Source organism: Lonchura striata, chromosome 17 (assembly GCF_050655825.1).
Source record: "Lonchura striata isolate lonStrDom1 chromosome 17, ASM5065582v1, whole genome shotgun sequence".
NCBI lineage: Eukaryota > Metazoa > Chordata > Aves > Passeriformes > Estrildidae > Lonchura > Lonchura striata.
The window spans coordinates 6459251-6483622 of record NC_140719.1 but is presented as its reverse complement, the minus strand read 5'-3'; the positions used below and the strand labels follow the sequence as shown (position 1 = coordinate 6483622).

Here is a 24372-nt window from a genome sequence, read left to right as displayed (position 1 = left end):
CCATGCAGTTTGTGCCCTGTGGAAATCCCATTACCATCTTCTTTCAGGTTCAACAATCCAAGCCTCAGTCTTTCCATGTAACTGCTGTATCCCAACTGTACAAGTAATAAGCAACACTATCCTGTATTAGACACGCTAAAGCCAGGCTTATTTATTCTTAAAATAAAAACAGCGGTAAAGTTGAAGGTTTTGCTCTATTAAAAGACTCAGAAAATAAACATTTCCAGCAAATATCATATGTAAAGGGCTCTCCTTTAAGGCCACTCTATCTGGGTTTGCGCCTGGAAGAGCGTCTGCACCCAGCAGAGGTGAGACCGGCTGTCTCACCTTTGGCGAGGGAGGAAGGCTCTGCTGCTGCCTCCTGCTGTCCTAAGCCGCCTCCACTCCCTGGATCCTGGTGGTCACCTGTGCCTGCCCTCTGCCTGGCTGTGTTGGCTTCTTCCTCACATCCCAGTGACTCCCCTACGGTGTGGCTCTCCTCAGAGAACAGGCAGTCGGCACTAGTGGCAGTGGACTTGTTCTGTTCCTGTAGATTTTCTTCTACAACCATGATACCACACACATCATCAGTCACACTGGCCAGGCTCTTGCCCTCTGGCCTAGAGGTGGCCAGCTCACCCTTACCCTCCAGAGACCTTGAAGTTTGTTCTTGCAGGGCTGACAGCTCTGTGCCCTCCTTATCTATCCCAGGATCATCATTCATCTTCTTGCTGGTATGTGCTGTTGTAGCAAGAGGCTGTTTTGGATCATCCAGCAATTGGGAGCTGGAGCCCTGGGAATGCAAAGGAGCCTCGGGGTAGGCAGTTGTGGCACGATGCCTTGCTGCCTTGTATCTCTGCAAATACAAACAAAGCAGTGTGAGAGAGAAGCCCAGCTCAGCTCCTGTCACTGCAGCAAAGCAGCAGCTGGTCCAGGAACACCTGTACAAAACCAGTGATGAGTGGCAGGGGCAGAAGTGATCTCAGCAGCTCCTGGCCTGGCTGCTGAGGCTCTCAACAGAGAAGGGTCAGCTCCTGTGAGGAAAAGTTATATTAAAAACTGAAGTCCCTCTCACATTACTTAATGCTGAGCGAGTGCATGGCAGACCTGTGGTTCCTGAGACAGAAATAATGACCTGGCAACTGTTAATCTCAGTCACACTCAGGACTCTGTAGATATAACAATGCAAGTGACAGCTACTGGCAGGACACATACCCTGGGCATGTGAGGCTCTGCAGAGTCCTCAGCTACTGGTGTGATTTAATGTTTATCAGCCAAAGCAAGGCTTAAGATGAAAGCTTGGTAGTTCTTCACTCTTTTGATACAATCTGCACGGTCAGTGGAACTGTTGACAGGGAGGCTATGATATCATATCCATAATATCTTGTTACAAGTCACTGGGGTATTCCACAGAGTAAAGGTAAGCATATCATCAGTAAAAAGACTCATTTGCACTCACTATCATGATGAATCAGTAGGGGTCTGTAAAGAGATTAAAATGGCTACTGTGCATGTTCTAGACTGGATTTCAGGAAAACAACTCACTGTAGCTAGCTAACACATAGCAGGAACCCAGTCTTCAATGCCCAGACAGATCATGACCTAAAGGAACAAACTGAAGTTCACTCTTTCCCACAGCAGTTCCCTTCATAATAAACTCCCTTTCTGCTGCCTGCTGAAGGGTTCCTTGAACTGGCACTAGCAGCACACCTGACAATTTAAGGAAACAATGTTGAGCACAATGCCTTTCACCAGTCTGCAATGTGAAATTACAGCATATCTGACAGGGCAGCTTTACATTGTAATTCAGTTTATCACTGCAGGCATGTTCTTCCTCTGTCCTCAAATTGTGGGGTATGAACAGTATCATATCACATTGGAATTGGATCAGTCGAGTCATACTGTACCCAAACCTAAGCAGGTGCAGGCATGCAAACTGGTGTCCAGAGTGATGCTGTAAATTGTCTCAACAGCACACAATTCTCTGCTTTGAAACACTCTTGCTGAGAATACCCCAGCAACTGGCAGTGATTTAACTCAGATTGTGACAACCCCAAGGCACCTAGGCAGCCAAGAATAATAGTTATCTGCCTACAGACATGTAAGTCTGGACTCATGAACTCCCCAGGTCATTCTGGCATGCATTTGAAGAGCATCTGATTTCAGCTCTAAGTGGGCCAAAAGAGTGACATAAGTGACTGCTGATGCAGTTTCACTCTATGGTGATCTAAAACAAGCCAGAAAAACAGCAAATCCAATTCCTTCATTCCTGAAATGACTAGCTGCAGGAGTGGGAGAGGATGAGCAACCATGAAGGAACAGCTGTGGTCTCCTCCCCTTCCAAATCCACTGCTCTGAATGCTGGCAGAAGTCTAAAGCACTCCACCCCTTCCTGGAGGCAGTGATAGCTGACTGGGAATAGTTTCTTCTGTCTGAGGACTAGAAAAAAAACATGAGGTTTTGGGGGGTTAGGGGTGTGTGTATGTGTGTTTGGTGTTTTTTTTAAACATTATTTAAAAAGGGGGTAGGGAAGCACAGCCGTTTTTGAGACTAGATTGTGGGTGCAGGCAGAGGGCCAAGTCGATGTGGGAGCCTCCCTCTTTGCCAAGGACAGGGAATAATGCTCTCCCATACAGGAGGGCCCAGGCAGTTGTCATAGGATAGGGCAAAAACAGTGCAAGTCCTGTGTACCCTCCACAAGCACTAATCCAGGCCCCTTACCCCCTGGCAAGTCAACAAGGACAGAACAATGGAGGTAGATTCCAGGCCAGCCCAGTAGGAAAAGCTTTAGATACGAAAGCAGCAAGGGGCAATACGGCTTCTTTAGGTGGAGCCAGAAAAGCAAAGGAACAGCACCAGTTTGCAGAGCTTTGTGCTAAGGAGTTTCTAGGAAAGGGTTGCAGACAGAGAGAGACAGACAAACAGACTTCCTCTTGCAGGCTGACCCTGGGGACAAATGGAGTCTCACCAGCTTGTAGATTCTATCACATAAAGAGTCTGTAATGTTAAATTTTCAGGTTTCTAAGGTATCTGATATCCAGGCCTCTTCCTGGATGAATCACGCCCACACTTTTGGCTAAAGGAGCTGTTCTTGCACACCTGGAGATGCATATACACCAGCTTTCTTTACATGGAACAGCCTCTCTCTCCTGCTCAATCCCACCTTGACCAACCTGTAATCTAACAGAGAAGAGGCCTAGACTAAATGACAGGCTCCACAGGTTCAGCAAACAGAGCGGACACTCTGAGGAAGATTCCCAGCCAGAAACAGGCAAAAAGATGACAGCAGCAGTAGCTGGGAAGCAGGACTTGACTGGTTTTAGATCTACAAGGGCTAAGGGAGACAAAGACAGAGCACACCAGGAGAAAGCTACAGCATAATGGACACCAAGGATGATGGAAATGAGCTGGAGACAAGACAGCTGATGTGGTGGATTCACTGGAGAGACACGCACGGGGGTAACAAATGCCAGGCCATGCAATCGCCAAAGGGTCTAACCTGAAAGTTCTCAAAATGCATCAGGGACTTGCAGTGTGCGAGCCGGGCAGCGGAGTCGCTATGGTAGAATTTGTGACACAGCCTGCAGAGGTAACCTGCGACGGGGACCAGAAAATCCAGGCCTGCGAAACGGGAGGGGAAGGGAAATCACAGATCACATTGAACGGAACTCAAATAATGAAAGCATGTTAAAAGAGAAGGGGGATGGGAATAAAGAAGGAGAGGTGGAAAAGCTTTGCTTCTGTTAATCAGGGATTTGCAAGATGACTTGCTGAATATCTCGTCTTACCATGGAATGGCTGTGGTTGATATTCAGAGAGAAATCTGGCTGCCAGAGCAAAGAAACTACACAGAGCGTTAAGGGGGGGAAAAAGGGAGAAAAGAATACAATGGAAAACTACAGAGAACATGTGATCTAATGTAATGGGATCAAACCAAGCAGAAGACAGCAGGCGCGCAAGAGGAACACGCAGAGAACATTCACAGCATGAATCATTATTCCATCTGCCACACGATAGTGGAAGGTTACAGCGATATGGAAGATTCGTGTAAACAGAGCTCTCCTTGGGCACAAAACAGCCTCTGCAGAGCTGCCCTCCTCAAACACGAGTGGCCGTTAGGGGTTTGAAGTCAGTCGCTTACAGGGTGGGGACCAGACACAGCCATCTGGAGGAACCACTGCCCACCAGGCCAGCAGCATGGCTGAGGAACTGCTCGGTACAGCGTGGGGGTTCTGAAGCAGAGGAAACATGCACAGTTTGGGTCTAGCAGAGTTTGATACTGTCAGTGATGCTCAGTATCTCTCTGCAAGCTGCATTTCTGTTTGAAAGCATTCCAATCAATATGCTTTCCGACTCCATCTTTCCAGAGCATCCCTCATTTGCTACCTACTTTCTTCAGTACTCCTGCCCTGCTTGTTCCATGTCCTACCTTAGAAACGTGTCTGGCTATCATCCTTCTTCAAAGTAAAAGGCAGTTGACAAACATCAATCACATCCTCATGTTTTATCACACAGTAATAAAGAAACATCCTGCTTTCAGGAGAGGTTCTTCTCCAGGCAGCAGTGATCTGCACCAGTCCAATGCAGATGCTGGAGCACCATGGCCCAAGAAGTTATTATAACAGTAGCTAGAGACCATCCTCTCCTACAGATAGAGCATGTGGCTAGAGAAGGCTCTGTGGCCATTTGTGCTTAACTCTGCTTGCTTACCATAGGCTGTGTCTGGACAATACTTCTCACTTCCTTCGTAATCCTCCAAAGACACTTCCTTCAGCCCAGTCTGGAAACAGAAAGAACATTAGTGCCTACTGTATCTGTGGCAATTGTCAGGCTCTTGCATTTTTCTGGTAAGTTTGGGAGCAAAACAGAAGATTCACATACCAGTGAAAGAGTTGCACAGCCTCTGATCAGGGACAGATGCAAACCCCAATGTCAGCAGACCACTTCATTACAAGGGTTAAAATCACCCCTTGCACTCCAAGCCTGAAGGAGCATAGCCATGTACCTCCTTCTTGGTAACTGCTCTCTACTAGGAATGTATTTGTCAAGCCTCTACACATTTGCTATCAGACCCAGCCACTGCTGGGCTGTTCAAAGAGACTATGTTAATACTGCTTTGTGCTCCTCAACAAGGTTAATGTCTGAAGACAGCAGAAGCTGTACAGCCCAGCAGAAACACCTTCATGTATCCCAAACACAGTGCCTGACTCTCTTCTGCATCACCCTCTTCTCTGGAAGAACCCTAGAATCCCACCCTACTGCTGTGCAAGACTGAGCAGACTCTTGAAAGCCTGAGCTCAGCCAGCCAAGACCAACCAAGTCAGAGAATCCCAGATTCTCAGACAGGTCATTCCTTCTTCTGTTGCACAGCATACCTGCTTGGCAGCAGAATCCTCATTCTCCATCAGCACTACATCATGGTCTTCCTCCTCACCAGCTCCTCCCTCCTCCTCCTCCTCTTCCTCATCATCATCTTCAAAACAGCCAACAGCATCCACAGTGATCAACTCCTCTGAATCTTCTGGGCTCCCCAACTCCTTCTCTCCCAGCCTAACCTGTAAGGTAGAGAAAAGAAAGATTAGAACAACTTTGCATTTGCCATTTAACCAAGGAAGAGCCCAGACTCAGGACAGATTGTATGTGATGAGCAGAAGGGACTGCAAGAGGGGCATAAAGCTCTCTTAGACACATCCAACACCTTCTCCCTTTTTCATTCAACTTCTTTCAGCACTAACTGAAGTTCAGCAAAATATGAAAATTAAAACATGGCTAGAAGAAGTGCACATCTTCCTTTCAGCCCTGCAGTAGTCAGAGAAGCAGAACGTTATTCTGCTCTACAGTGTAGGTGCCTCCAGATGTGCACAGCTCTCCATACAGGCAGTATTACCTCTTTGGCTTTCTGTTTGTGCTCAGGGGACTTCATATGCTCCACAAACTTGCGAGGGGTCTTGAAATGGCGGCTGCAGACAGTGCAGAAAGGACGAAGTGAGCGTTTGGCCAGCTAAGGAAAGAGAGACAATTCTGTAAGTCACAAGAGGCACTGCTTGGAGGAATGTAGATGAATCTTGAACCAAAGTCAGTCACACATCCTGGGAGACCACACAGAAAATAGTCTTTTCAGCAGAAAGGGCTAACTCTTCTCCACCAAAAAGAAGAAAAACATGCAGAGCAAAATTAAGTGTGCGTTAAAATAGGTGTTCTGTCACTTCCCTAAAAGTCAATAAATATGCTGGCCTGCCTGAAGTTTACCTTAAAGAGGCTGCCCACCAACTCCTCGATTCAATTGATTAGGTGAGTATGGTAAGTCATATTTCTTAAGAACACTCAAAAATTACAGATTAGAGGTGCCTCAGGCCATAAAGACACATCATGACAACTGGAAGTTCCAACAATGCCAGAAGCAGGAGGTAGCACTGCATTGCCCTTAGGGAGGGAGTTACTGGCAGAACTAATATGCACCCCCCCACTTCAGTCACCTCTCCTTTGCTGCTTGGGGAGCAGGAGATGCTACATGCTTCCATTTAATCCCCAGACAAAAGGTGAGTGCAAAATGAAGTCCAAGCTATGGCTGTTACCTTGTGCTCCTGGGTCCTGCGATGTTTGATGAGGTCCCCGGTGAAATGCACCTGACACGTGTTACACCACCGCCGCTGGGTCTCTCTGAAGTGACAACAGATAGAGCTGTAAGTCACACCTTTTCCATTCTCCACAGAATACTGCAGGTAGCAATCTGTCCCTGGCATTGTTTTCTTCACAACTCCTATCTTTACAGGCTTGAATTTATCTTCTCTCCTTCTCACCCACTTACAGGTTGCTTTAGCTTGTGCTGACAGGAATACACCAGATAAAACAGGTCTCCTACTTAATCTACTGTATTAAAAACTACAAAGGTCAAAGTCAATTCTGGTATCCTTCAGCAACATAGAAAGTTGCCTGAAGGAAATTAAGGCACTTGAAACCAGAGGGGATTTGTACCTTACCTTAAACTGAGAGGCACCCTGGTGCAGTGAAAAATTTTAGAACCCATGTAGGGCCACACTCAGGTTGAATTTTCTACTGCAGACCAACACTTACCCATCTTTTCCTGCTAGTACTTTCTGCTGTTTCACCATGGGCAATAGTGAAACAAAACAAACATTGCTCATGTGCTGAATCTCCCCAAGTCGCTGCTGGTGCTGAATTCCAGCCATGTGGGATTGGAAATTCTGAAAGAGAGGTTAGGAGAAAAATCCTTTTAAATGTATCCAAAACACAGAAAATAATAGGTATGAGCTATGCTTTCCTTTCTTTTGATGCTGTTTAACAATGAAATATAAAAGCTTAAGAGCATGGCTGCCTGTGGATCCACCCACATTCTCTCTCTAGCAGGTTGCTTGCCAGCTCTCAGGAGAGGTTTATTTTATCTGCATACTTGTCATCATTTCTCATGTTCCTTGTTCCTAAAACATGAGCCCTTACTAACAAGAGATTTGCCATCTAATTCCCATCTCTTGGCCAACTGGATACCTGTCAGACCTGTGCATTTTTACCTGCTGACTGCAGCAATTGGTCTTGCAGATGTAACAGTAGAATTTAAGGACCGATTCCGGGTTGGGATCAGCTGTGCCCACGTCGCAGGCCCAGTGCCCTGGTTTCAGAGCTGTTGTACTGATAGCTCTGCTCTCACTGCTCTGCTGAATAGTCACTTTCAGTGAACCTCCAGAGCTCAACACCTGTCAAAAGATGGAGTCAACATTAAGTTCAATCCCTCCATAGAATAAGAATTACACCTGCTTTCTGTATGTCACCTAAGCTTTTTTACCCTTTAGGAAAATGCACTTAAGCTTGAACCCACAGGAGGCTGATCAGGACTCTCATAAACACTCCTCCCAAAGCAGCTAAATCAGCGATCCCTGTGTCACAGCACCAGCCCTATTAGCACAGATGGTTGTTTCTGCAGCCTCTGCAGCCACTGTATGATCCAGCCTCTGGGGACTGGAGCCACAAACAATTGTTGCTAAGGGACACAGTCAGCTCATGTTTCTCCACAGCAAAACTAAAGCCTACTCAGCACAACACCTGATGGGAGTCAGGAACTCAGACATGGGCAGGATGATACATTTGATTACATCAATAAATGTCTCAAATTATGGAAGACCGTCAAGTCTGATTCACACCTGAGGTTAAATCTTTCTCTGCTCACAGCTTTACACAGCCTAAGGTTCTGATTTAACATCCAGCATGGGGGCCACGTATTTCATACAAAAGACTCTCAGGCTGCATCTTTTAACACCACCTGAATCTTTTTACACTTCTCTTTAGCAATATGAAAGATGCATTTAGCTATGGCCCTCCCTACATAGAGTTTTAAGTAACCCTTTCAATTTAGCTTTCCATCTTTCCAGCTGAATACAAAAATCTAAATGAACGCCCCATCCATAGGCAGCAGTATGTAAGGAACAGGCCAGCACAGCTACAAAAGCAGCAAGTCAGAGCAGACTGTGCACTAATTGCAGACATATTATGCCTTATTGCCAGGGACAACAGCTTACAGCAGGAGACAGAGCTCCAGACGTGGGTGCCAGCTGGTTCCCAGTGGCAACGGGCTTCTCCAGGATGGAGGGGGAGGTTGTATGTTCTGCACCACCCCTACATGGAGTGGTGTCTGCTCACCTCAGGAGCCTTCGGTTCCTCAGAGAATTTCTTCTCTCTGGAGAGATCTTCAGTTGTGTACTCCCTTGCATTGTCTGTACCTAAGAAGGGAGAGTCTTTTTAGCAGTCTTAAATCAAAACAGCAATGATAGGAAAAACAGAGCAGCAGGTGAGTGAAGTCAGGGAGCTTTCCTCACAGCACTGTTGGCCATAAGCCAGTTCACAAACCTTTCTCCTTATCCTTAATAATTAAGACAGAAACATCTAATCATTTGCCTTTGGCAGGTAACAGATACTAGGGGATACAGTTTGTATTTGGTTCCTAGATTTTATCCTTCTTTCTCCATCCTGTACAACTGGGGAAAGAACATTTCTGTAGACCCATGGGACCTACAGGTGCAGTTTCAACAAGGAGTGCCCTAAAAATTCAAATCACAGGGCTCAGCAACTCACCATCAGCTTGGGCATGGGTGCATGAGACTTCTGCTTTCTTGCTGTCTGTGGCATCCTCTAACGCAGACTCCCCAGTCACACTTCAAGGATATCAAGAAAAGTACCTTAACTGCCATGTTACAGACAAAAGTTTCAAAAGGCACACCAATGCACATGCTAGGGTCTAACCTACCACACTCTCCACTAAACTCCTAAATTAATAAGCTACTGGAAGTGGTATTTCAGGCAAGAATTTGACAGAAATAAATAAAAATAATGTAGCGTGGGTGTTCTAGAATGGATTCAGAAAGAGCAGCCAAGTAATCTGGACAAGCAGGTTACAACTAATTTTTTGGTTAGCTGCCCTCTCCTGCAAGAAGCCTGAAGGGAATTAAGTTCATACAAGAAATATTCTTAATAAGAGCTCTGAGAGCTCTCTCTTGTGACTGGCGACCTGTAGGGAAATTGCAACACCTGGACAGTGCTTCTGGTTGCTCTGTGCATGAGAGAAGAGACCTATCAGAACTGAAGGAGTTCTCCATGGTGCCTTTACAGGGATTTCACCACAGCTGCCTGCTCTATTCATACCAATCGTGTTTCATTTCAGAGTCCCTACAGCTCTGCTTGTAGGGGAAGCGAAACTCTACAAGATGCAAATCAAAAAGGCCTTGCTTTTAGTGATCTGCTAAGGAGAAAAGCACTCCTGAGGGGACTATTGAGAATAAATGTCTGACTTCCAGAGGGCACAAAGTGTTCTCTGCAGTCTCTTTCTACATCCCCCATTTTTCTGTCAGGACTAACTTTCCACCGTTACTTGACTGTCTGCTCTGAGGGTGGCTCAAATTCCCACCTGCTGGTGTCCTTCTGCCAAGAGGGAGCAGCACCTTCTGCACAAGCAGGACAGGCGATAGCGCAGGTACCGCATCCCGTTATCCGAACGCACGCACACCGCATAATTTATCGGATTGATACGTGATAACGGAACTGGGTTACACGGCTATAAATATGCAGCAGGGTTTGGGCACTGCAAACACGAATTAAACAGGAGTGACTGGCATTAACATTATTTGTCAGGTGCTGCCAGCAGGCTCAATGCTAACGGTGCCACACACATATGGTGCCAGCACTCAGGGTGAGGGTTTGCAGCCTGAACTGGAAACCTAAGGAGCAATCTAAGGGAGCAAAAGCCACCACAAGCATGATTTAAAGAGGAAATGGTATTCTATGGATACTTGTCATGCCATGCTAGAAGTGGGTGTTCAAGGAGGATTTGAAGATGATGAGTGCTTTCTGCACTGGAATGAGGATGTTGTTCCAGGTGTACAGATGGTACATAGGAGCAAAGGCAGAAGTGGGAAAAACCTGAAATGAAGAAGGAGGCTGGTATTTCTGGCTAAAGGGAAATGGAACAATGAAGCATGAAACACAACTTTATGACATAGATGGGGGGGAATGCCCTTCTCATCTGTGAAGGACAGTATGAGAACAGTAAACTTTTTTTTTCACAGATCCTTCATCTGTTCATTGGAAGATACTAGAAACACTTGGAAAAAAAAAAAACAAAAGCTAAATAATAATCTATTCTAGGTAAATACCAGCCATAATATATGCATCAAATATGGCAGTCCCGAACTGCAGCTTAGGAAATAATTTTCCTAATAGCTGGCTTGCTGCAGTGAGAGCTGTCATTCCTCAGACTTAATTCTTGTTTACAGTGCGTGTAACAGGACTTTGATTAATACCCTGCTAAATATTAATGTAATTAAAATTAAATTAGCTTTGGCAAACAGATTAACAAAGCATGCACTCAAATGTATTCAACCTAGCTTTAATTGAATTTATTCACTTTCTTGCTAATCAGAGTCCATAACTCACGATGGTCCCTGAGCACACAGTATTTACCACTCTTTAATGTTTTACTTTGATGTTTGGATATTACCTTGATAATGTAATCCTGGAATATTCCCCCTAAAGCTATTCACTAATCTGTAATCTACAAATGGGAAACAGCGAGGTGAGGAAATTTGTCCAAAAGCAGGCAGTGAATGCCTGACAGGGAAGGTAAGAGGACCCAGGAGTCCTGACTCATCCTCGTTAACATATGCTAGAGAATTCTCAAGTCAGTGCCTACAGAAATCTGTATTCACTCCTTCCTCTTCTCCCTCCACACCAGCCAAGGGTGACAGCTCTGGGAGAGGAGCAGCCCGGTGCAGATGGCAGCGGGAACTCCGCGAGGTGCCTTCCCACTAGATGGCAATGCAACCCTGCCTGTCCCCGCCGCACCCTCGGGAGGCCGGGAGAGCCGGGATGGGCCTGCCAAGGCAGCCTGCCGCGCATCCCTGGGGGATAATAGGATTGCCTTTGCCTATTTTTACCCAGCAGACACAAGAACCGGCAAGGCAACCTCTGCAGAAGGGATACAGAACTCAATGCTCATGGATACAGGCTTGGATACTAGGGAGTATTGATTCACTTTATCATTTCTCAAAATAAATTACCCTCCTGTACACCTACTGTAACCTAATATATTCCAAGGCTTTCTTTTCCCTTTCTGCTCATTTCACTTTTTTGACATTTAGGGAAGAAACTTGGAGAAATACACCAGAATAGAAAAGAACCTCTATGCTTCTTACAGGGATCCTGGCAGAAGAATACAGGAGCAAACCCTGCTTTGTTGCACATCTAGAGAAGCTGCATCTCTCATTTTTCATTCTCGTAATTGCATCACCCCTAGCAGAGACCCCACAACACCCAGTATCTCAGCAAGCATCACAATATTTTCTAAAGCAAGCTGTTCACAAGCATCTGAAATACCTCTTACATGCTAGACATCAGGCCAATAGAGTATACAGCCCTAATTATTAGAAAATAAAATTAGACAATAATTCTAAACTCAGTAACTATCTCAATACCCCATTCAATAAATACCTCTTCAGTCTTTTTGCTGCAGGCTCAGTGTTCAACACAGACTCTGCTGGAGTTCTTGGCTCTGCAGGAACACAGAAGGAGATTTCCTTAGCAAAACAGACCATGCCACCTTGAGTGTGTTCCATATCTAAATAACAAATGCCAATGAGGCTCTGTTAGAGCGAATAATACTAAATACTTGCTTATTCTGAATTTATGAGCTGCTCTGACAAGGTTAGACAATAATCTCAAATATTTGAGCTTTATTGCAATGTCACTGCATGAGGTGCTGCCCCAAAAAAAAGAAATCTATGTTCATATCTACTAGGTGGGTCTCAGTCCTATACCTAAGTGACAGAGCCATGAACATGGGAACCCTAATATAAGCCAAGGTGGCACGTCTACCTGACAGCAACCAGTTAACAAGACAGTTTTCACTGCAGCATAACCCTGGTCACAACCTCATCAAAGTCTGCAGTTTTAAATCGTGCACTCTTCAGTCAGAAATGACATTCCCACATCTGTGTTGTATCTAAATCAAGATATTCAGTGCCTGCAGTTTCTGTGTTGACAAGTGGGGCACCAGGACTTTCAACTCATCTTTTTCTTAGCTGATTCTAACTGGTTCTGCTTGATGTGTTTGGCTGCATGAGATGTTGACTTCAACATGGGTAAGGCAATGCAGAAGCTTTAATTTCAGACCAGTTTTCTTTTTTCCTTCCCATCTTAAACAGAATTCAGTGTCAAAGGGACTTCTGAGAGAGAAATGGAGCAGGCTCATAAAAAATAAAAAATATTCACATAAAAGTGGTACACAATGCACATAGAGGGCAATCACAAGCAGTTCAAGTATTTACAATTAGAAACACAGCTGATTAAGCCTAAAATCATCTCCAGTTTTTGCTGCAAGACTATCAAGAGAAGTTTATAATATTTGCAAGCAGTTGTTTCACTACAGGCTCCTCCTTACCTGTGAATGGTGAGGAATTGTTCTGCTCTGACCCTGCTTGCATTCCCTCTGGAATTTCCATTTTCTCATCACCTTGTGTCTGAGATGAAGAACCAGGATCTAGTTCCCGCTTCCTGTCAGGAACTCTCTGGAAGTCCTGCAATGGGCAGAGAGTCACTGCCATCTCTTAGTCCTAACACAAACTGCCTAAAGCACCAGAGTTTTACTGTGGGGGAGGAACAGGAATTCCAGTGATAATGGAAAGAAATAGACGGTTCACAATGGACTGCCCTGCCTGAGGAAAGCTTACATGGTCAAAGAGAGCAAGGTATTTCAGTCCCTAAGGCAGCCAGGACAAATCCCCAGTGCTTTAAACAGCAGCTGTAGGAAATCCATCTGCTTGCAGAGGGTAGGATCATGCTAGGGAAACTCTGGAAAGAGCTGCACAGGCAGGGAAAAGGATATTCCAAAATAATCCCCTTTCTTTTGACTCTGGAGGACAGTGTGAATTTACCTTACCACCACATCTTTTTGACAGAATGGGATGAAATGTGACAAAACTAATCTAAGAGGAGGCAAGTAGCAGTCAACCCAAGAACCATTTCCAGGATACAAAAGAGGTCTTAATGACCGAAAGTGAGAAAGGTTTTCACAAAACAAGAATTGTAGATTTTACAAAATCCACAAGGACAAATACAGTCTGATCGTAAAAAGTGGGAGAACAGCCCAAAGAGGCAGTGTCCATAGTAGGAGCAAGTTGTTTGAGAACAACAAACTGCTTAGGAACAGCAAAGCACTTAGCCAGGATTTCTTCTGTTGTAATTACTTTTAAGCTGATACTTCTAAAGGCTCCTTTTATATCCTAGGTTTAAACAGTTCTATCATGGAGAATTCCCTCTCTTGGGCAAGTAGTGACAAGAAATCTTTGCACCACAAAAGCCTCTGGGATGGAACGATTTCTGCATTTCTGTGTCAGCAGCATGGCACAAAACATTATTTTCTTTGTAATGCTCTCTCCTTTCTCCTTTGTACTCCGCCTACTATACACTCAACAACTGCAAGTGCAAAAGGAGCACAAAGCTCCCCAGCAGCTGGAAACCACAATCCCACCTTGCGAAAGGTCCGGTTCTGCCGCTGGAATGGGAGGCCAGGGAAGCCCAGCCGAGCTGGCTTTAAGGAGACCCCAACAGGTGGTGGTCCCAGGAGGGAATGTCTTGTAGCCTGAGGGAAGAACTGCTGCAGTGCTGGTGCTGTCATGTTAAATCCACGCAGGTTTCCTATAAATGCAAACACAGCATTTCACCACCCTGTGCTGTGCAAAGGAGAGAGAAAAATCTTCCACCTGAATAAGCAGCAGGTAGAGGGGAAGGGCTCCTCTACACATGACCCTGTCCTTTATTGGGCACTGCATAGGTGTTCTGTGCTCTACCCGCTTCAGCACACAGAATGATTTGATGTGATTGCAACCATTACTATGGATCAAGCTATTTAATGATAATTGTCACTCCAGGCAAAGATCATTAGAGCAATTATTTGATCTGAGCACATTAGTGCTCGTGTTTGCAACAAACAAGGTCTCGTTTTACAAAAACTCTCTGTAAAAAAAGGAAAATTCACCCCACATTTGTGCAGCTGACTGCTCACACCATAGCTTGGAGCTCTTTAAAACAAGCCAGTAACAGCATTTCATTTAAAACACCACCGAACTTTTTAAAAAAAATCCCACAGTCCTCTCTGCCACCTGGTTGTCATGCAAGCTCAACATGTCAGCCTCAACTCTGACACTTGAGACTCTGCCATTTCCAATTATAATGCTCTGCTTTCTGAACAGTTCAGCATCCACAGACTATTAACCAAGTGTCAAAAATTTCTTCTGAAGACAGTTCTTGTCACCCCCATTTCAGGGGTGAGGGAATGGAGGGGCCCAGATGCCTCAGCTATACCCTCAGAAGCCATCCATCATTCAGGGAACCTGGACTTAAATTGCCATTTTTTCTCTCTCACTTGAATTACTGCATACTCCAGCCCTTTAGCAGCTGTCAAAACAGGGCAGCAAAGTTTGGAAACAGGCACCCAACATCTGAAAAACCAAGCTACACTCTTAAAAGCCTGCAACACAATAGGAAGTACTCCCTATGTTTGTCTGCAAAAGCAATCTAATCTATTATTACTTCTCATATATAATCCCTTACTGCAAAAGGGCATAGCTATACTAAAAAAAATATATAACACAAGAAATCATCTTCTGCTCAAGGTCTGATACCCTTAAAGAACCACACATCTGCTTCAATTTGAAGTATTTATCTTTTCCTATTCCCACTGCTGAAGCTACACACAGCCAATGAATTATTTATGCTGATGCTTCCCAGGGAGAGAAATGGCACAGCATCAGATATTCTTACATGTAACCCAAACCTGAATGGCCAAAAAATTCATATCACTAAAAAGGGCCACATGGACATTGACAACCATATTCCATGTTACCTGTGGCTACCTGAGGTAGGTGATTGAGAGAAGTCACAACTCCATGGAGAGGTGAAGAGGAGCAACACTAAGACAAAATGCATGTAAAGTGTTCATTAACATATCTTATTCTGCTCTATCTAATTAGCCCCAGGTCCTTGGCACAGTATTTAAATACAACTTCTCAATAAAAGATTCAGGGAAAAACGTCAGCTGACTGCAAATGTATCTAGAAGGAGCATGACTGACTGAAGGCTGGAGTCACTATTTTTTCTGACAATATATGTACACCCATCTCAGAGCATGGCTTGTCCTTTCTCACTGTCACTTTCCCTTCAACCTGAGAGAGAGAGATCTGTGGAGAGCCACTGGAGTCACTAGAGAGCCCTCTCGTTAAATGGGCAAGAGAGAACAAAAGGAGAGTTAACGACATGCAGAATAAATCTTTTGTCTTCACATCTGGTCATGATTCACAGTCAAGGTAGAAATTGCAGGCATTAATCTAGACTAGGTACTTGAAAACTATCCCAGGTACTGATTTTCTGTGTTGAAAAAAACTGTCAGATTAAGATATGAGCAAAAAATAAAAACATATCTTTATTCCTATTATCTTTACATTAGTAATGCTATTATTAAGGCAGCTTCATAAATTTGCTTTGAACACACAAAAAGAAACTGAAAATCCACTTATGGAAACACAATAACAGAAAGACAGAGATACCGCCCACCATAGAAATTACAGCATCAAAATTTCACAATACAATTGACACCCAAACTATCTTCTACCTTAATATACTGTATTTGTTTGTACTGCACTAACTTTGGACAAAGACAAGAATCTACTGCAAACAAGGTTAGCGTGTATGTAACAGATAATTAAATAAATGGCCTTAACCTTGTAACCAAGAAAGACAAACAAATAATCAAAATCTCAGTATTTTACCTAAATATATTGATGAAAAAATACTTGCTCTATCAAGCCTAAAAGGGAAGGAATGTATTTAGTATCTAACCTGATACCTCCTAGTGCTATTCCCAGTTTTGAACAGTTGGGCACATGTGATTTTCAACAACTGAAGAACCTCTGTTCTGAGGACTACAGACTAATTTAAAGAGAAGATGGGAGGAAAAAAAAAAAAAGACAACAAGCAGAACTGCCAAGGACAAGAACTGCACTGGTTCAGCAGGAAATAGCCATGGTATGGTTTCAGTCCAAGAGGATGATTAAATAACTCCAGTAAGTAAGCGTTTCCCATAACGACAGTACCTTGCATCTGCTGCATGAGTAAGGCCCGCTGAAGCATAGGATTGGCATTGAGCAGCGATGGCTGATTTGTTGCCCGTAAGCTCAGCATCTGTTGCTGCTGCGGCGGCGGCAAACCCCTGGAAAAGAAGGTATCAATCATGAGAACCCAACAAAAACTGTACCCTTCTATTTCAGGCACCCAGCAAGCATAAAACAGAGGGGCAAACAGCTGAAAGGCTGATATACATGCATGAAAAGGCACCATGCACTGGCACTGTATCCTCTTTCCTCCGCTCTCCTGGAATTTCCAAAGCTGACAGATTGTCTATCAAAGAATTTGAGGTCAGAGACAACTCCTTAGCACCAAGCCCACATAGAGCCTCCTAAGCAGCATAAAAAAAGCCCAGAAGCTGACTGCGGTTCTACAGAATTATGCAGCACCCATCAGGAGAAATGAGTGATCTAGATCAGCAGCTACATTTAACACGACAACAAAAAAGTTCTAAAAAACAGGGAGTTTTCGCAGTAGCTTAGAGCTCATTCTCCCAAAATCAACACCTCCCACACGGAGCCAGACAGGTCAGAACTGTCAGTGGTGCCCCCTAACTGCAAGAACCAGATGGAAAAATAAAGCACGGCCTTCATATTTAAAACACGAAGAGGAAGAAGCAGCAGGGAAGAACTCTCCAGTTCTAAGGAGGGTGGAGCAGATGCGAGAGAAAAGTCTGAGGAAACTGGCAGGCACTTCTTCAGGCGATTGCAAGGTCAGGCCCACCTCTATGCACGCTGCTGACACAGCTAAATCTGTCAGAGCTGAAGAGAGGTACAAACACGGATCGAAATATCCACCCTGACAAAAAAACCCAACTCCTTTAACAGAATTCACAGCAGCTCATCTTCACATTTGCTGCTCTAGATTGTTCCAGTCTCTGAGCTATTTATACCACAAAAACCATACTTTTATAGGTGCAAGATGCATCCGTGCTATCTAGCAGTCAGCCCCTTACAGGCATGTTAAGAGCAGCTTTTTTTATAGTATAAAACATATAAAAATGGTAAAAAGATTTGCAGGTTCATATTTCTAGTAAAACAGAAAAATTCCCACGCTTACCTCAGAGACAAATGCCTTATAAGGATAAAGTAATACAGTAATTCCTTAAATAACAAATTAAATTTCTTCCTACATTCACATCCCTTTGCTTTGAATTTGCAAAGAATATGGCTTTAAAGATAACAGTAACTGCAAATAAATGCATTATTTTGGAGAATATGTGTTGGTTTCACAAGTCTCGGCTCATCGGGGACAACTGCTCCTATTTAAGTTGTTTCACATCCTGCATTTTTTAGGAAAACCGTGGTTATTTTCTGGCAAATGCTCTTTCTCCTTTCACAAACAAAACACAATTTTCTCCATCCCCTGCCTGCCCCACCGTGCTCAGCCACAGCCTTAGCGCTGGTGCCACTGCAGAAACAAGTTCAATCATCGCACCCACACCAGCAGACCCAGCTAGAGAAAGCAAATAAATAAACAGCTTAAGTTCAACACTAAAACAATAAAGTGCTCGTGTCTGCTGAGGGTGGCTGTGCTGAGCGTTGTGTTTCTGCAGAAGGCGTTTTCCCCGAGCCCCGGCTGCCCTGCCCGCCCTGAGGGGCGACGCTCGGCTCGGAGCACCCACCCACCGCCCCTACACGGACTGCCCGGGTCACCCACGGGCTCTCGGGGCCTCCAGCCCCGGACGGCGGACAGGGATCCCCGGAGCGCTGAGGGGACGCGGCCAAAGACCCCACAGGAGCCGCCGCCCTCCCTCCCACACCCGCGGCCCCCTCGGTGCCTCCAGGCGCTGCCCCGACCGAGGCCCGCGCCCCCCAACCCCGGCCCGCCTCCCTTTGTCGCCTTCCCCACCAGGGGAGGGCAGCCCCGCACCGGCCCCGCCGCGGCGAGCAAGGACGGAGCGCAGGGAGGCGGAGGAGAGCGGTCCCCCGGGACAGGCCCCGGATCCCCGGCCTCGCGTAGCGACGCTTACCGGCCTCCCTGCTGCGCCGGAGGGTGGTGATGGTGCTGCTGCTGCTGCTGCTGGAGGAGGTGCTGGAGCTGCAGCAGCTGCTGCTGGAACTGCTGCTGGTTGAACATGTCTGGGGAGCCCCGAGCGAGGCGAGCCTGAGACAAAATACGGGAGGGCGAGGGTGGCACCGGCTGCGGGGCTGGCGCGTATCAGCCCAGCAGCCATTGAGCAGAGGAGCCGCCGCCGCTGCCGCCCATTCATTCACTGAGCCGAACCCCCCCTGCCGCCTCCTCCTTTCCCCCGGGGTCATCGCAAGCGGCAGCCTGTGGAAGAGGTTTCCAAACCCCACCTCCCAAAACCCGCTCCCACCCTCCCCGTCCCGCTCCCCGCGGCGGGGCCGCGCCGAGACCCGCAGCCGCTTCCCGTCCCTTCGCCCGCTCGCCCCGCCGACACTCACGGCGCAGCCCGCGGCGATCAGCGCTCCCCGCCCGCCGCCTCCATCTTCCCGCCGGGCACAACCAGCACCTGCCCGGCGCCGCTCCCCGGCCCAGCCCCGGCGGGAGGCAGCTCCCTGGGCAGGGCTGTAGGACACGGCCGCCCCCGCGGGGCTGGGGATCACCCCGGAGCCTCCTCTCAGGTCGCCCCAGCCCGCAGCGCCTCCATCCCTCATTCCCCGCGCAGAGGCGGCATTGAAGTCCCCTGTCCCTCGAGGGCTGGGAGGGAATGGACACCATCTGCCCAGGGTTGGGCAGGGAATAGACTGCTCTACAGGAGCAGCAGATGGCATCCAACAGCGTGGGCTTTCCGCTCTTTGTTTTTTTTGGGTTTGTTTGTTTGTTTGTTTGTTTGGTGTGGTTTTTTGGTTTTGTTTTAGGTTTTTTGTTTGTTTTTGGTTTTTTGGTTTGTTTTTTTTTTTTGGTTGGTTGGTTTTTTCCGGTGTTTTTTGGTGTTTTTTTTAATAGTCCAGGGGAATCTTTGGTAACCATCTCACCGAGAAGATGGGAAAAAAACCCAAAGAAGCCAAAGCAGCCTCTGGCAATTTACTGTGGTCACATTTTTGCAAGCCTATTATGAGAATCTGGAAGAAAACCAACAGGGACTTTTGTAATATTGCTTTATGCTGTAGACTGAGATGACTTCTCTAGCAGGTCCATCCCCCCTTTTTTTTTTGTTTGTTTGGTTGGTTGGTTTGTTTTGGGATTTTTTGGCAGGGGATGGGTTTGCAGCAAAACCTTTCCTGCACGGCCTGTTTTCCATAGCAAAATTAATCTTAAGCGCTTTCAGTACACACAAGCTCTCTATGAAAATATACTGTGACTATCATTTCTTCGTATGCTAAACCTCAGAAGGATCAAGAGGCATCTCTGATCCTTGCTATTCCAAAGAATCCATCCTGAAATAATTTACTTTATAGTCTTTTTATTCATGCCAGTAAAGATTACTTGATTCCTAAAGTCCTTGGAATTGATTTTTACCTGAAAGCATTATAAGATGAACACAGACAGTTACTGGTGATATACAGTTATGATTAGTAATTTTAAATGCAGCAGCATTATGTTGATTTTTCCTTTGGTCCTTTCTATACCATCCTGATTTTCTAATCTTGAATTTGGAGATGATCATCTGTATTAATCAATGATGGGCTCTGTTCATGTCCAGAGCCCTTTATGGCTGTCTGCACACAGAGAAAATGATTTCCTGTTAAGCATGAAAACTTAAATGTCATCCTAGGGAACATACATACGGAGAAAAAAACATGCATGGAGTCTTTTAAAAATAATTTTGCATAATTCATCCTCTGCTCCTGTAATTGTGCTGTTAGAGCAGCCAATGGCCTGGCTGCTTTGCAGCAGTGGGGGTGAGGGTTAATCCTACAATCTCAGTATATAAATTAGCCATACCTGAGAAAAGCAGAATTCAGGTTGTATAGATAAATGTAAATCTGAAATTGATGTTCTCTGTTCGTAATTCTACAACTAAAACGCTTGTAAGTATTCTTTGTATGTTACATTTGGAAATCTACAAACTGCCATACTAATTAAATATGCAAGTAACTAAGTTTATTCGCTGTTAGATTTTATGTTCTGACATAGTCTAGAGGCTGCCCTCATAGACTGGGCTTTTCTCTCTGAGGCCCTACATACAAATCATTAAACAAACAACATTTTTGAATTTATAAATAGTCCATAGGTCTACTGCCTTGAACACAAATCTGGACACTAAATCTGGATTTAGTCCTGTGCCTGTACAACACAAGACAGGATTATGGCTATAGGAAGCAAAAAAAGATGTGCTGGTCCATCAACCTACAACCCAAAGACTGATTTTAGACATGTCTTTAGGTCCAAATATGAACATCACACCTATCAAAGAAGGTTTAATTGAATGCAGAAGATAAAGCTCCAGTTTAATGTAATCACACCATTTACTTTGAAAGTCATACAGAGATATAAGGGAACTGCAGAAAATTGGGTTAGGATCCTTTCCTTCATTACAAGCAACAAAACAGTGTGTCAGGCTGACAGCTGAAAGGTGCTGTCAGTGCCCAGTGATCATTGGAACACAGACCTTGAGGTGCCATCCACTGACAGTTGTTTTTTCCTGCAAAGAACATCTCCCTTTCAATAATTAAGCATCTCACTACTCAGTGTGCAGTGGCAAATACATAATGGGAGAATACACAGAACTTCAAAAAGAGGCACAATGCAGACTACAGCATTATCACTCAAAACCAACCCATGTATCCCCTAGGCTTGGGAGTGCCTCATTGGCAATGGGAATGAATGAAACAGAGTAAGATTTAGAAGTTCAAGCTAAGAGAAGGACCAGAGAACATCCTGCATTGCAGAGACTGTAGTCAGTGGAGTTGTTGGATCATGACTGTAAGGCAACCTGCACTACACCTCTGTATGATTAGATCAGGGTTATGAAATCCTTTGGCAGATAAGAGGACAGAGCATATGAATCCTTTTTATTCAGGAGCTGGATTGTATTATACAGCCAAGTTCTTGCTGGGCTATATGAATTTTTTTCCAGGGATCAGGCATGCAGATAACCAGAGATTTCTAATTTCCAGCATATGACTGCGCTGTGCAGTTTTATGTTTTAATTTTGGCTTTGAAAAAGACTTGGTATGCAACCCTTGGTGAAGCCACATCACTTTTGAAAACCCAAGTTTCTCAGCGCCTATGACAGCACCAACATACTGCAGTGCCCACAATTTCCTCTGCAATCTGCAAGGATGGTGTGATTACTCATCCATTTCACCAGGATATAACTAGTTCTCACCATAATGTATTTAAGCCTCACAAACTTCTTGGAGAAAAAGCATATGGAGCTTTAAAGTACTTTCTTTTCCTAGTTTGGGGGTCTATGTATTGAAAGAATGGGTCAGGTTTCACCAGACATGGTCTTAACAGCTGATATTAGTTACTGGAATTACACTGTTTTTCCATGTCTGTTTTAGCTGGAGGATGACTGGATTCACACAACATTTCAAACCAAAATGATCTGTGCATTAAAGGATGTTTTCCCTCATTCTTTGTAATGTAGTTCTAGAAACCTAGTCCTAGTCCTTGACAGGCCCACAAGAGGTAAAAATAGTTTTTACATCCATTTTAACATGTGGTCAATCAGCTCCTATTAGCGACTTTCAGTCTCACAAGCTAAAATATATACCAGGAGCTATTTTATGACATCTACAGGATGCAGAAAGCACAGAGAACTCATCTTTGTTGCTCTTAAAATATTAATTTAAAATCACATCCATGCACAGATCCCATTCTTAATGGAGTATAACATTCAGCTTCTTTCTTTCCTTATGTATACTCTGGCTTCTGGCAAGTTACACTCACAATAATACTGTCCTAGTGTCTTATACACCAGATTTACCTTCTTTTACCTCTTTTTGGGGGATTTTCACACCAATTCAGTTTAAGCACAGAAGATGCAGAAGCATCTCACTATGTTATTCTACAAAGAAAAGCATTCTATTTGAAAACTCAAAAATTAAAGACTGCTTTTCTTTCAAATAGCTTTTGCAATTAATAGGAGCATTAGAAATCAACTTTTTTTCTCTGAGTAACTGATACCACAAGAGATTGATGATGTTACTGTGGTACCATTGCTACTATAGTAGCACTTTAGTACCCAGAAAATAGATACTTAAGCGTTTTCTATCTCTATATGCAGCTTTAGATAGTTATGGAAATGTAAGAGGCTAATTTTAGTTAATATTTTTAACTATTGATCAGCTGTATCATGTAGTATTAGTATGGACAATGACAATCCTAGACCAGTTTCTTTTTGGAACTTTTAACCATTCAATTAAAATTTTTACCTGTGTTTATAACCATTTTTAGGAACCCCAAAGGCCAGAATTATCCACTTCAAGACCCACAGTGAAATGTTCTAAACATTCACACTACCCGGAGTCAGCAGAAACAGTTTGCAAGGAACTTAGAAACTCATAAGCTAATTGCTTTCCACATTTTTGCCTCTTTTTTCCTCTGAGGACTAGATATGTTATTTTTGCAAGGGCAAGGAATGAAGGACAGAATCCAGCTCTCAAATGTCTATTTCTAATTATGCTAACTAAACTGGGAGTCCTATTTGCATGAGGTGACAAAATCAGCATACACAACTGTGGTTATGTTGATAGCCATACATAGAAACACACATATGCTTGGCCACATGCATTTTTAGGGATTCATGTTAAAGTACATTCAGAAATATTTATAGCACAGGGCGGGGGGAATCTTTCATTCCTCTTGTTTTTCTTTGCTCACATCTTCAGTTTTTCTACTAAGATAAAAAAATAGATTTTTTCCTATTCATTCCAGTTATTGAAATTCCTTTTGTTTTTCCTGCTCTGTCTGCTAAATGCTGCTGAGTAAGTCACAGGTAGGAGGTATTACAGAATCAAAAGGTATGTTTGCTGAGACATCCCTGCAACTCAGTTTGTGGCAGGGGAGAAAATGGAAGGCTCTAGGAGCGATTCCGAGTGCCTGCAGTTCGCTTTTTCATCAGAGGGAGGAGTAGGTTCGTAAAGCTTCAGAAAATCCGAGCCTCGCTGTCTGGGATGCTCGGGGTCAGTCTCTCTGGGCTGGGCGGCTGCAGTCGCTGCAGAAGCGTCCAGACTTCACACTGTAAATGAGTGGTTTAGGGTGACGCTGCAGGCAGACACACTGGAGCTCATCTGCTTACAAAAAGCTCTGCAGGACAAAGAAGCTGGAGCAGATTCTGTGCATCTCTTAGTTTTACACTAATACTGATCCATGCAAAATTCGCCAATATTTCTGCATGTTTTTCCAATTCCATAATTTCTTTTATTGCTTTCTTGTGTGCCTGGAGAGCACCCTATTAGCTCCTCTCATCCCTCCTGTCCAGTTTTGCCCTTTAAGATTTCAATAATGCCAAAACCCCTCATATATCCCCCAAAGGACCACATTTCCTAAGAACTAAGTATTAGTTTAATGAAAAAATAAAACTAGATAGTGTAGGAAAAATCACCTGCAAAGAAGTCATGCATGAGCCTTTATACTGTATGAGCTCCTTAACTGGCAATATAAATCTTATTTTTCCCCTCAGTCTTCAACATCAGCTGTTGATATATTATATTTTCAATAGTCTGTCACAAACATTTCTCAAAGAAAATGGATTAGTTTCATTTTAGCTTTTCCAAAAGAAATATCACCTGAATGATTAGTTCTAGAGCTGACTCAACCAGAACAAAATATCTACCCAGTGTACATGGGGATGAA

At 44.5% G+C, this 24372-nt stretch overlaps 1 protein-coding gene across 12 annotated transcripts; it reads right to left on the bottom strand.

Moving 5' to 3' along the window:
* Nucleotides 1–122: 122 nt before the first annotated feature.
* On the bottom strand, nucleotides 123–19126 carry CIZ1 (CDKN1A interacting zinc finger protein 1). Of its 12 annotated transcripts, none has more exons than XM_085594094.1 (17): nucleotides 19068–19126; nucleotides 18632–18765; nucleotides 16629–16744; nucleotides 14009–14175; nucleotides 12920–13055; nucleotides 11971–12097; nucleotides 9064–9143; nucleotides 8632–8711; nucleotides 7509–7691; nucleotides 7054–7184; nucleotides 6555–6639; nucleotides 5867–5980; nucleotides 5355–5534; nucleotides 4690–4759; nucleotides 3479–3600; nucleotides 625–835; nucleotides 123–540 (listed from the first exon to the last, which is right to left on the bottom strand). In XM_085594094.1, exons 2-17 carry the CDS (start codon nucleotides 18736–18738, stop codon nucleotides 266–268), a joined length of 2184 nt encoding a protein of 727 aa, XP_085450220.1. In that variant the 5' UTR covers nucleotides 18739–18765; nucleotides 19068–19126; the 3' UTR covers nucleotides 123–265. The 12 variants fall into 12 exon arrangements, with proteins under 12 accessions (XP_085450220.1, XP_085450223.1, XP_085450221.1 ...); XM_085594097.1 differs by having other exon boundaries at nucleotides 636–835; XM_085594095.1 differs by having other exon boundaries at nucleotides 625–772.
* Nucleotides 19127–24372: the final 5246 nt, after the last annotated feature.

What these genes read in the sequence shown, in the direction of transcription:
- CIZ1 (XM_085594092.1), bottom strand. Translation starts at nt 18,738, where the DNA reads ATGTTCAACCAGCAGCAGTTCCAGCAGCAGCTGCTGCAGCTCCAGCAC. An exon ending in ACTCATGCAGCAGATGCAAG is followed by an intron (nt 14,176 to 16,628) that starts GTACTGTCGTTA and finishes TTGCATTTATAG; the next exon opens with GAAACCTGCGTGGATTTAAC. An exon ending in GCAGGACCCAGGAGCACAAG is followed by an intron (nt 5,981 to 6,554) that starts GTAACAGCCATA and finishes CTCTTTCCTTAG; the next exon opens with CTGGCCAAACGCTCACTTCG.